The sequence below is a fragment of the Simochromis diagramma genome, unplaced genomic scaffold (assembly GCF_900408965.1).
Source record: "Simochromis diagramma unplaced genomic scaffold, fSimDia1.1 OVJJ01000802.1, whole genome shotgun sequence".
Lineage (NCBI taxonomy): Eukaryota > Metazoa > Chordata > Actinopteri > Cichliformes > Cichlidae > Simochromis > Simochromis diagramma.
Window position 1 is genome coordinate 6,048,088 of NW_024387492.1, and position 13,333 is coordinate 6,061,420.

Below are 13,333 nucleotides of genomic sequence, written 5' to 3' on the forward strand. Positions count from 1 at the left end.
TTGTATAAATAACAAAATTAAACTTCATTCTAGTTACAATAGTAAATGTTAAAAAGACTAAAATATTACACATAGAGCTCATAACATTCCAGTTTTCTTCTGTTTTTAGTCTTCATCTCTAATCTTTCATCCACAGCTGACGCTGATCTGTTGAAGCTAGCGCAGGACAGAAGCTCCATCAGCGCCACCCACAGGCATGTCCACAGAGGACGGCACAGAAGAAAGGCTGGATCTCATTTCTGCGCCTGACAGTCATGAACGGACACATTTTAACACAAATGAAGGAACACCCTCTGTATATGACACTATGTGCTCTCTCCTGAGGGGCCACATCACGCTGGACATTGAAGACACCGACGTCGTCTGCCTCACCCGACTGACATGAATTAAAAAGCATAATTTACACATGGATTTAAGTTTTAGGTATTATGTCTAATAAATATGCTGCACACATTTTCAATCACACTTCCAAAAAAATGAATGAGGAAATGAAGCGAGTATAACAATCCTTTATTTAAACAGTGTTACACAGGGGGGGAGGAGTGGCTGTGTGGGGGGAGATACAAGACATTTAAGCTGCTAGACAGAAAAAACCCTACTGGTGATCACTGGTTAGCTAACAGAGAGCAATGAGGCAGTTGGTAGGTTTTCCAAAATGAGTTTCTGTAAAGTTTCCTTTGTTTGTGTGAGTTTTATTTTATTAATAAAATATAAAAACTGTGCTGGTTTCCCGTTTCTCCAGAGTGTGAAACAAAGCCTGAGATTTAAGTGTTCAGAGGATCCTCCAATTATAACCTGCTATGACACCATGTGGATTTAACGTTCTCTGATGTGGATTCACAGGCGTAGAGGTTGGTAAAACGTTTCTTGGTGTAACCTAACGTAACATGACACATTTGGGAAAATCCGATTCCGCAGCCTCAAAGCTCATGTGATTGGCTAAGAGAGCCCAGAAGAACCTGGAAAAGCGATTAAAGCTCAGGCTAAACGTACAAAAAGGAAAACAGTGGCAGAAATTTCCATTTGTAGTGGTTTTCAAAAAAAAACAACGACACTGCAACAATTTTACAAATATGCAAAATGGAGGGGGAACAAGAAATCCCACCTTTAAACAACTAGATCACAGAGAAAAGATGAGAAATTATGAAAAAGAAAAATCTACAAATGTGGTCACTGTGATATTACCAAAGGCTTTTTTTCTGTTTGTTTGTTTTTTGGAACATCAAAAGCTTCCAAAGCTGCCTAGTGTTGCACGGTTTACATTTCTATAAAGAAAAAAAAAAAAGCTTTTCTGCTGCTTTGTCTCTTTACAAGAGGGTTCGAGGTTAAAGCTTCCCCCTCGTGGAATGTCATTTAACTGCATAGTAGAGCTCAGACCTGCGTTTCCTGATTTTAAAAAAGCTTCAGCTCTCAGTTTGATGAGCACGCTTAACTACAAAAGTTTTAAAATGGGTCAAATTGGGCAGTGATTACTCATCAAGTTAAAAAGCTGATTAGCAGTTTTTTCTTCCTTTTTTATTTCTAAAAATGAAATAAAATGTCCTTTTGTCTCCCATTTAAAACACGTCCAGTCAAAGAGGGAGACGTAGATTAATCCAGACCAGTCTAAGGTGGAATGTTTATTATACTAAATCAGTGGCACTTCTTCACTTACAATCAGCTAAATTTCAGGAGAACATGACTTTGCCTTTTTGCTGCTTATGCTAAAAATGCGCGTCAAAGTAAATGCACGAGACCAAGCACCTAGCACATTTAATGCCCCCAATATTTACACAAAGCTACAATTTAGTTCACTTTCTTTTTTTGTTTTTTGCAGAGTAAAAGGACAGAAAATGAATAAAACATAATGAGTTTCCATTTAGGGGGTTTCAAGAGCACTTCAAACCTTCTGATACACTTCCCTTTAAGCTGCATTTTGGCTGGTGCGTTGTAACTTTTGTTTTTTTTGCCTCAGTTTGAAGTGTGGTGACAGATTCAGAGCGTTGCGGTTTTTTTGTGGTGAACAACGTGGAAATCGGCTGAATGAAATGCAACCAAAATAAAAACAAAAAGAACATGCAGAGAAACGTTTAGCTGTAGTGAAACAGTTACAAAGCAGCCCGACGCGCTGTATGAGCAGAGATAGTCCACACGCTCTCAAACCAATTGACGTGGTAGCGTCCTACCTAGACTCACTCGAGACTCCTGGAAGATTAAACTGCGTGAAGACATGCTGAATTTAATCCCATAATCTATCATATCAAGCAGGTATGAAAAAAAGCCGGCGATGAACTGAGCTGAACTACGGCGGCAAACGGGCTCCTTGGCAGTTAGCAGGCTGCATTAATTTGAGTCTGAGCTCCTTTCAAGTCATCCTCATTTTGGTACCTGTGCTAGTTGGAGCACAAAACTCATTCTGAATAATTTAAATAGCAGTATTAATTTTGCATTATGCATTAAGCCTTCAGAATATTAAAATACTTCACTGTGGGATGCAAGAAAACATGCATTATTATTCAAATTCTCTTTTATTCCCTGGTACTTATCGGGCAATCTCCCAATTATCCTTCACTTTACAGCTCCGGTCTCCCAATCCAAAGTCAGTTTATGTCTCCCTCGCTCCCCCTCAGGCCCAGCGGGAATGGTTAGTGTCGTACAGTGGACGAGCCTGGGGAGTGAAAAGCTGCTCCCATTGATAACCTTCATTTTTACTGTGCAGAAGTTGTCATTTTCAGTTCAAATCCACCTTCAGTTTAGCTTAAAAAAATTTTAAAACTGTAAAATTGATGGAATTATTCCACCTACATTTTCGAACTACTGCTGAGGCTCGCCGACCCTATTTAAAATGTTCAAAACCCGTCTCTTCTTCCAGTTTAGCAAAAAAAGTGAATTGAACTGAAAATGCACTCACTCGGCTGCTAGTCACACACAAGGAATGTGGATGAATAATAACTATACAGGAAAAAAAAAAAAAAAGAAATAACAGAACCAAAAGACCTGGATGACTCTCCTGCAGATGTTGAAGTTACAGCTCCCGCTCTTCTCTAATGATCAGGAAGTAGAAGTGATAATGTGAGGTGCAACGTTTCTACCATTCACCTGTGAATATGTGAGAGTGATTGTGTTATATTAATTATAAAAAAAAAGAGCAGACCAAGTTGTGACACCCTGTTTCCTTCATGTTCCTTATAAACTATTATATTACTCTCCATTTACATCACCATGAAGCAAGAGGGGGAGCTGTAATTTAACAAGTTACCTTTCTATGCCAATGCACCGGAACCCAAGTACAGGTGCATAACCTCACTGTTATGATAAAAAGCTTTCTCTACTTGAGCATCTCAGCGTGCTGTTTTTGTAAGAAACTTTAGCTGAAGGTCATCAGTACTGGTACAAAATGATCAATGCAAGGATACAGTTTCATCCAGATTGGTTATCAGTGCATCCCTAGTTTCATCTTTGTGATAGAAGACAAACATGCTATCATCTGTTTATAAAACAGTTACAGAAAAAGCACAACTAAAAAAAAAAAATAAAAAGCTACAATTGTTATGCTAACAAAGTGGTTCTTTTTGTTCCCTCAGAAACAATGAGAGATTTTTTTTTTTTTTTCTTTTTCTTGGTTTTGCAGTGAGGGATTTAGATCGCACCACAGACAATAAGAAAGGAAGAGAGTGGCAACTTCGGTCCATTTGTCAAACCCTTCTCTCCCTGTTCTTTAAGCTCCTCTTCTTCTCCTCCTCCTCCTCCTCCTCTCCCGTCAGTCAAGGCCGATCGTCGTGGGTGATGAAGGTCGTTCGACAGAGAAAGAAAAACAGTCATGACGGGCCCTTCAGCTCTGGGGAAAAAGAGAGGGGGTGGGGGGGTGGGGGAGTAATCAGCCTGGGGCACTACGATGATGAAACGACACTGGTTTCCTAATCGAAATGTTCTCCTTGTACTCCTTCCAAAATCTAATGCCTCTTTTCCCTTTTTCTCTTTTCAACTGTTGCAGCATGTGTGATGGCAGCTGGTTTCTTTAGCAGCTTCTCCACATGCACCGCTAAATAAACCTTTCCCCATCAAATATAAAAAGATTAATAATAATAATAATAATAATAATAATAATAATAATAATAATGATGATGATGATGATGATGATGATAAGCTACTATTTTTATCATTACCTGAGTTCAGTCAATCCTCCTCAGCCAGCTCAGTTTCTTTATGAACCACCACTCTGGTAACAGACATGTCAGGATGTTGCTCTTTGGCCTCCTTAATGGCCTGGGCCAGTGCCTGCAGTACCGATGGGCAACCACATGGTGGAAGCACCGAGCACAGCAGGCAGTGGAGGGGGAAGGAGGGGGGGGAAATGGTGGAGTTAAATGAAAAATAAAAGAAGAAGCAAACAGAAAAAGACATATGTGCTGGATTTACAGTCAGTGTGACATTTTACTTCTTCGGATCAAGTAAAATGCATTTAGAAGAAGAATTCACTCAAATAAAACCCATCTCAGTGATATCCAAATCTGTTGTTTTTGTGTAAATCCAGCGAATTAAACCAGACAGGCAACTTAAACAAAAAGACGAGCATGCAAAGAGATGAAAGAGACATTTACCGTCCCAAACATTTCAGGGCTACATGCAGTTTGACATGAATTCCCATGAAGCTATTCACACAGGTGAAAAGATCTCTCTGGAGTTTTCCATGTTATCTACTGGAGACTGTGGCAACCTGCTAGCAACCACTCTCAACAAATGTGGCACTGCCTAAGTACCTGTATCGCTACACCCCAATATGGACAATGAGACTTTTGGTATTGCTTTTTAAGTATCTGAATCTGGCAAACAGTGCACAAAAAATTGCCAACCTCAGGTTCATGCATAATTAAGAGATGGCTCAAATTAAGGCTGGCAGAATGGATCAATTACTTTTGCTGGGGTCTTTAGGAAGCTAGTTTAAAGTATTTAAAAAAGATCAATTTTCATACATCTGGACTGGACTAACTGAGATGTGATATCCTCTGTGCAGTGTGTATTTTACTGTACTCTGATTGTCACTGAGGAAATGTGACAATCACAGAAAAACATAGTACGTGAAATTAGTCACTGCAGGAGGGGAAAAAAAGCAGTATGCCAACATTTTATACATGAAAAGATGTGGTGAAGAAGTCACAGCAGCAGATTCCAACAATGAGTGGAATATGGGTGGATCTGATGGCGTGTGTCAAATAAGTGATTTCAAAAATAAAATGTAGCATTAAGACTGCAAGTAACATGATTGACATGTCCCAGAAACCCATCTATTCCCTTAAATCTTCTAAATGAGAGAAAATTATTTCCTTATGAGTCAATCTGCAGAACAAGGATCTTAAATTTAAAGCTGCCAAGTTTGGACTTGGATGTGGTTTATTTATCTAAGATGACTCTTTTAGAGACTTTCACACCATCCACGTTTGGTGGGAAGAAAAGACCCCGTGAGCCAAGTTGTTGGAACACGAGGCGAAGCAGAGGGGAAAGGCTGCGTCCCTGAAAACTGACCTGGTCGTGGTCGATGTCACAGTCTCCAGTAATGACGATGCGTTTTTCAATCCTCGTCTCTGATAGACCGCCCTTTAGCGTCTGCAACAAAAGATCATCACATTTCAAATTGGGCAGTTTGCAAATGGCTGCAGTACAGCATTTAAATTAAGATGGGGGACATAATGAAATTATGTTATGTCACAAAGACACAGGCTCAACAGAAATGAACGCGTGTGTGTTTTGGGGTGGGTGTCTGTTCGTACCTTGGTAATATGTGTGGTTGTTGTAGTACACAAAGATTCAGAGGTGATTGTCTGAGCAGTCATCAACACTCCAGGCTCACCATCACCATTACCATCCAACTGAGAGACAAAAAGAGATCATTAGCTGATGTTTAAAATAAATAAATAAATAAAACTCGTTTCCTGTAGGAGCAGAATGAAAAGATGGCGTCATGCACTGTAGCTAGAAAGGAAGCACTTTGCTGACGTAGCAACGATCGGTCTAAATATTTCACACAAACAATATGAACCACGGATGGTGACACACATGGGGAAAAACTAAACAAGCTTCTCCGTTTTTTTCTCTCTCGTGTTTGCACCTGCGCAGCCTCGTATGTGATGGTCTTGGTTTCCGTATGTACGATGGGCACTTCTTTAGTGGCTATCTCGGTTTTCTGGGCTGCAAACGTGTCTGATATAGTCACCATTTCTGTCTTTACCACAGGCGGCTGGGGAGGGAGCAGAGAGAGGAGTGAGGAGGGGGGGGGGGGAGGGAAGAGAGTTAATATATTAAACCTGAGGCAGACATGGGGAAAAAAGAAATTTTTATCTATGCAGTTGACAAATCTGTCTTCAAAATCATCTTCTATCATCATCATTTTGAGAATATTTTTGTGCAGGAAACACCAGTACATGTAGATGTAAACAGCACATGTGAGCCACTGCAGCAAAACTCATGCACAGAAGCAAGAGCTCCAAAAGCCATGCAGACAAAACCATGAGAAACACAAGTAAGACAACGTCTGCAATGCAATGTAATAAAAGAGCTACGGCAGAAGGACAACTATGGAGATATCTTTGGCGTTCACATGCAGCCTAACACTGTACCAACGTGCATAAAAAAATGAGCCAATATGACAAGTGGGACTCAAAACAGCTACTATAATGTAAACAAGGTACAAAGATGAGTGGTTGGCAATGATGATTTCCACAACACTGTCACTGTGACGACCACAACACGCCAATTAAACAGAAAGAGGAGCATCACTGCCAAACACGCGGAGGATACGCACATATCAAAATGCAGCATGCAAAGCAAAAAGAAAACAAAACAAAAACACACCTAACAGCACCATGCATTTCCCACTTAGGCCCCATTTACTTCACAACACTAAAAAAAAAAAAAAAGTAGCAACACACCACACTGCGTGGGACATGATAATGGTATGAATGGTATCTGACAACAGCAGATATGAAAGAAAGTCAAATGTATGTTTATGTAAATTAAAATAAAGACTGAAAATATTCATGTAGGTGAATCAATATGAACACCAAAACAATGGTGGTGAATTGTAACTTTAAAGCACTGCTCCTTGGTTTCGGCAGTTTTGAGCATACTAATATAAAGCTTGTATTTTCATAGGATGAAGATGAGTGTGAGGATGTACATGGGGCTTAAATATTCACACAAGCAGGAAGGAAACCGGCGCTCTCAAAAGCAGGGAAGGAAAAAAGTGGGTGTTTCTATAGTTGGCAGGAGAGGGATCAAAGCCCGGGGAAGCTCCGCAGTCGGCCCAGTGAAGACTTTACCTCAGAGCAACAAATAACCTGTGGCAGCGGCTCTGCTTCAGTGAGCGAGGGCTCTCCGTTCATTTTAGGCTCCTCCTCTTCTTCTGCACGAGCATCCATTACAGTCACACCCTCCTCAGGCAGGGTGAGGCCGTTAGGAGCTTCATCGGGCGTCACCATCGGATCATCTGTGCTCTCCTCAGTCTCACGCTCAACTTCTTTCTCTTCCTCGGCATTTGTTGTCTTCTCTGTCTCTGTGTCGTCCTCCTTCTTGGACTCCACTTCTTCTCGACGGGTTTCTTCTGCAGGCTGGATGACATCAGCTGGAAGAGAAGAAGCATCTGAAGCCAACACCTGTAGCTCTGGCGTCTTATCTTCCTCTTGCTTCTCCTGCTCTTCTTCCTCTTCCTTCTCCTCAGGCATTTGTGTGTGAGAGATGGACACAGGGAGATATGGATGGTACTCTGCTTCTTCTTCACTCTCGCTCTCAGATGAAATGCTCTCTTCCTTCCTCGGCTTTGCTTCCTCAACTACCACCGCTTCCTCTTGAACTTCCACTTCCTGTTCCCTCATTTCCTGCTCTGCAGAAGGAGCAGCGGGGGTACTGGCTGCAACCGTGACAAGTCCAGGTTTGGGAGCTCTGGAAATCTCTTGGACGACAACAGTTTCCTCGATTTCAACCTCGGTTGTCTACACACACACACACACACACACACACACACACACACACACACACACACACACACAAGCACGCATGTACACCCGGTTCACAGACACAAACACAATGAGGTGCGCAAACACACATGCGCACACACACACCACAACAACAAACGCATGGAGACAAGAAAACAAAAGAATAAAATGATCATTGAACATAAATGGGAAAAAATTAAGCTCAGTTAAAAGATAATAAAGTAACACCAACAGAAGAAGATGAAGAACTGTTGACAAAGAGACAAGAAAGGGAGGACAGATAATGAAGGGTGTAGCAGGAACAGAAAATTTAAGCTGCAAGTGGAAAATGAATGAAGGAATGAAGAAAGTAATGGATAAAAACTGTCATGAATGTAGGGTTGGAGGAATTAATAGAAGAAGGTCAGGACCACCTTTGCGGGTTCTTTGGTATCAGAGATCGTGTTATCAGCTGTTGGCTGCTTCTGTTTGGGGCACACTCACCTGCGTGACAGAGAAGTTAGCATGACGTTATTAATCACACACCATCAATGTTAGCAGTATTAAGATGTCTGTTATCACGGCATGTGGGAATGGGCTGCCTTTGTTATTTGTGCCCAATCCCCCTCACTTTTATTGTCTCTTATTCTGTGCCTGGTGGACTGTTTTTTCATGCAACCCCCATAAAGCATAAGGTTCCCTGAAGCAGGGAAAAGAGACGGGATAAAAGAACCAAAAAGAAAAGGTAAAACAAAAAGATGAAAGATGGATTAAAGAGAATACCACATCAATAAATAAAAAAGGTTATCTTCACATACATAAAAAGGCAAAAGAAGCGTGGTATTGAAGTCAGCAGTGTCTTTGAGACGACCACGAAAATACATCATAATGGATTCAGTCCTCACTTGAAAACCTTTTTGTGTAGTTTTAAAAGCTCCTTTTAAAAAAGCCACTAACCAAGCACATTATTTGGCTGCCATTTCAGCTTTTCTTTTTACATTACGAAAGCTGCTGCTTCAATACCTGCTGCTTTTAATATATTTATTTTTAAGCACAGATCATAAAACGGAGCAGATTAGTACATTAGCATTAAATTCACACATATTTACAATCACTAGCAAAATAAATAGGAAAAATAAATGTTAAAAAACAAAAGCCATGCACCCATTCATAGATGAGTAGGTTTAGATTAAATGCATTATGGTCATTGTGTGCCCGTTCTTTTGGGATGAATGGAGCCGTCACAAACTAATTATCGCTACCATTCATCCGGCATCTACAGCAGGCATTATGGGCATCTTAAACCCCTTTAGTTTGTAAACGCATCTGGCAGGCATCCTTAGATACCTGAAGAATTACAATGCGTCAGTTTACTCTCAAGTTAAACAGAAAGACGATTGGTTAAAGGTACAGGTGACCCTAAAATCAAAAATACATGTATTTCTTCTAGATTGTAGTTTATCTAGCCATATCACTGTGCAGAAGGAAGCATCTACCTTGCTTGGTTGGCAGGTGTAGTTTGGTACAAAGAAAATGGCTCATAGAGTTCACATCCAGGTGAGTAAATGTGTCATTATTACAATTTTGGTGTGTTGAGCAGCTCAAGCCAAGTGCAGTTGATCTATTATATTCAAGAGGGCAGAAATCTTCACAGCCAAGACGAAGTAAACAGCACTACAGCCTAGAAAAACATGTATATTTGATTGTGGTATTAACTTCCCCTTTAACCAACAATCCTGAGTAGTTTATGTTTTTGAATTAAAGTAAAGCGACTCCTAAATGCTTGGTAGTAGCAGAAGCACCTCAGTGGCAGAGAGGGCGGTAGATAGGGTTGCAAGAGGCCTTTGTGGTGCAGAAAAACTGCAGACAGCAGCGGAAGAAGAAGTAGCAGCAGAACTTGTAGTTTTAACAGCATCTAGTGGTGGTTCAGGAAAAATGCAGGCAGCCTTAGCGGTTGAATCAAGTCCAATGTCAGTGTGTCTACTGAAAAGAACTGACGCTATCTCCTCTGCAAGACTCTATAGCAACACACAATAAAAAGGACAGAGAGAAGACACAACAGAAGCATGAACAAATGAGACAGACGATAAGATCTTATATAGGAGAAAAGCCAAAAGAGAAATCATCCTCAAAAGCATACAGATGTACAAAGAAATGCTTTATGATTACATAGTAGAGGTGTAACAGTTCTAGACGTCACTTCTTATGATAGCCACAGGAGTAGTTAAGCTAGTAGCTGCTTCCTGTGTGTATATTAGCCAAACTTCAACAGTAAAGGACTGTTTTGGCATGTGTAACAGCAGTTTTTGCATTGCTGTTATAAGGATGTGTAAATATAGGATGGGAAACAGCTGTTGAGCAAACACTCTTAGTAAAGTGTGTGAACCTGTGGATGCTTAAGACCTATTCAAAGTGTATATTAGAAGATAAGATCTTAAATAGGATAACCTGAGAAAAGCCAAAAGAAGAGAAAGAAGTTACTACTCTTTCCTGACGTCAGCTAATGGGGATCCAAAAGTGCAAAGTATGCACAAATCTGTGGATTTCAAGAATTGTTACACCACTATTACAGAGTAAACTAGAAACAGACAGAAATCAGAAAATTGGTTTTGAGTAGAACTGAAATGAAGTAGAAACCCATGTGCTGTCAAAACTCCAACGTAACATCAGTCCTGCTGGGAGGGAATGAACAGTTATTGATGTTTGGTCAGTTTTCTTCAAAGGAAAACCCAGAAATTATCGTTAAGTGATGGATGAGCTATAATGAACACGCTGTGGAAACACCACCACGGCACCAAGTAACAGAGTGCAGATTAAAAATCTGCTGCCATAAAGTTGGCACACTCCAAAAAACCCATTCAAATATAAGCGATAAAAAGAAAGCAGTGGGTGTAGTGATACAGACTGCGCTCCAAAACAAAAAGAAGAAAACTTTGAATTAGAAAAAAAAAGGTCAAAACATTTTTTTTTTTTACTAACAGGGACTGCAATGTTGTGTTTCTACAGCAAAAGACACAACTGAAATCCTCTGCATAACGCTCCATCGCCTGCACTATTGTTGTAGACTAAACTATCTGCAGTTCATGTGTCTTGCAGTGACAAAAACATCCAGACAGACGTACCACTTGTTGCTGTTGCAAACGTATCGTAGCAGGAGAGGAGGTGAGCCGTTTCTCCCACTGGTTGGGCTGAGGAGGAGAGGGAGGTGGAGCTTCCATAAGGAGCGTTTTAGCTGGCTAATGCTAGCTTGGTGTTTTCAGAACCTCTTCTTGGGTCTTATCATGGTCCTAATGGGGAGGGGGAGGAAAGGATAGGTATAAGGGGAAGGGGAGGTAGGAGGCAGGCAGAGAGTGAATGACATGAATGTGAGTGATGAAAGATCAGAAAGGTGGGAAACATGGGATGTAAGAGATGTGAGAAGTAAAGAGGAAAAGAGGAAGTAAAAGCCAGAGTAGAAGGAGAGTTTAAAAAAAAAAGGGAGAGCAAGATCAAGAGACAGAAAAATGATGTGAAAAGGAAGGAAGGAAAAGAAGGAGGGGGATAGTGAAGGAGAAATGGGGACGGATAAAAGGAGAAAGGGACGGGGAGGGAAAAATTGTGGTCACAGGAACATTAGTCTGTCAATATGAAGGGAAACAAGATGGACGCCGTGCTTCACTGCAGCAATTGTTTAAAAAGCCTTGAAATCATATCATGACTTATCACTAGCTATGCACCCCACATATAAGCCAATATCGGTGATTTTTGATCATCTGACTGTATACAACTATCAGCAAATTCTGTCACATCAAATCTGCGACAGGTTGAAATATAGTGTAAAAAAAGACCTATAAGACATTTAAACAGCTAAGTTGTCTTTTGATACTCACTGAAAATACTGATTTACTGGAGTTGTTTCACAATTTGTGCATGACGGCTGATTACTTATGAATTACAGCAAGCTGCAGTGAAACAAGGCCCACCATCTTGTAAGGACTTTTCCCTTGAAACAGACCAGGAATGGCATCTGCAGAGCATGGAGCTGGTAGTGCTAGTCTGCCTCTCCCTTACCCTTTATTCCTATCTGACTGCTTACTTATTATTAGTTTATTTGTTTAGTTTAGTATTAGTTTTCACTTTTCCATTGACTTTACTGTCATTAGTAATAGTTGTTTTGTTACACATCAGGTATCTTTTCCACCAGGTCTGCCTCCATCTGTTCCTCATCTCATTCACACAAGCATGGAGACATTTCATGAAATTGAGATAAATTAGACAAATTTTCTTAATGTACTGAGAAGGCGCAGGATTTAATCCAACACAGAGACACTGGCACAACATACTGAGGAGAAAAATACTTGTTCAGTCTGCTCTAACCACGTTTAACATTTCAGCTAACACTGATTAGTGTGTAGACTACTCTAGTGCAACGGATCACTATCAGCCCCATGCTTCACACACAGGTTTTGTTGTTTTAGTATGTTATCGCACCACAGATCACTTGACTTTTTGGCAGCCAATCACCAGAAAACAGAAGAAAGCTCTCTCTGTGTGTGTAGGGAGGCTGGATTAGTCAGGTTAGACACAGCTGCCTGGCAATAATCAAAACTTCTGACCAATCGAGAATCCAGATACAACAAGATAAAAAATTTAAAAACTGCAATCAACATGCACAGAGCATGCATTTAAGTCACCATCAGTCCAATTCACAGAGCAGCCACTCAGTCAGGGAAATTTTCTGCAAGAGCCCATTTCTGCTGTACTGTTGTGCAGATACAAAACTGAGGTTTCTGACACAACTTCAACTAATTCCAAGGAGCAAGGAGAAGAATAAAGGTCTAAAGAGGCTGATGTTGCTGTTGTGCACATACGCAAATCTTTTTAGTGTTTAGTTGGGGATTATTCTGTCAGGAACACCCTTAATCTCATCTCTATCCCTCAGACAACATTGGCTACAAACATAACCATCACATAATACTTGGCTAGATTAATTCAAACTGTTGAGGACTACTGAGAATCAAATAACGGCTAAATGTTGTAAACAATCTCAGTAGTGCATTTAAAGCTCATTTTCTCATTGTGTTGTCCCAGGACTCAGTGACCAGACAAAAAATTAAATATTTGGCCATTACAACAGTAACATTACATTACAACAGCTAAGTGAGTGAAATAAAACAAAAAAATTATTATGTAATACAAATGTTAAAATATATTTATTTAAAAGTCTTTCTTAATGTGGCAAAGGTTTCCAACTCAAACATCATAAGGACCAAATATTTATTAAGACTGAGTTAACTACCAACAAAGTGTTGTTTCTAATGCAATATAATTTTTAACACTCCGACTAATATTACAGAAATTTAAAAGACCAAATCTGAAACTAACACGAGAAAATGAAAGGACAAAAA

At 40.2% G+C, this 13,333-nt stretch overlaps 1 protein-coding gene across 1 annotated transcript; it reads right to left on the reverse strand.

Annotated features, from left to right (window-relative positions):
• Positions 1-493: 493 nt before the first annotated feature.
• LOC120724931 (band 4.1-like protein 2) lies at positions 494-11,179 on the reverse strand. Its single transcript, XM_040017462.1, has 7 exons — positions 11,069-11,179; positions 7,296-7,964; positions 6,086-6,214; positions 5,748-5,846; positions 5,503-5,583; positions 4,146-4,257; positions 494-3,817 (listed from the first exon to the last, which is right to left on the reverse strand). Exons 1-6 carry the CDS (start codon positions 11,162-11,164, stop codon positions 4,156-4,158), a joined length of 1,176 nt encoding a protein of 391 aa, XP_039873396.1. The 5' UTR covers positions 11,165-11,179; the 3' UTR covers positions 494-3,817; positions 4,146-4,155.
• Positions 11,180-13,333: the final 2,154 nt, after the last annotated feature.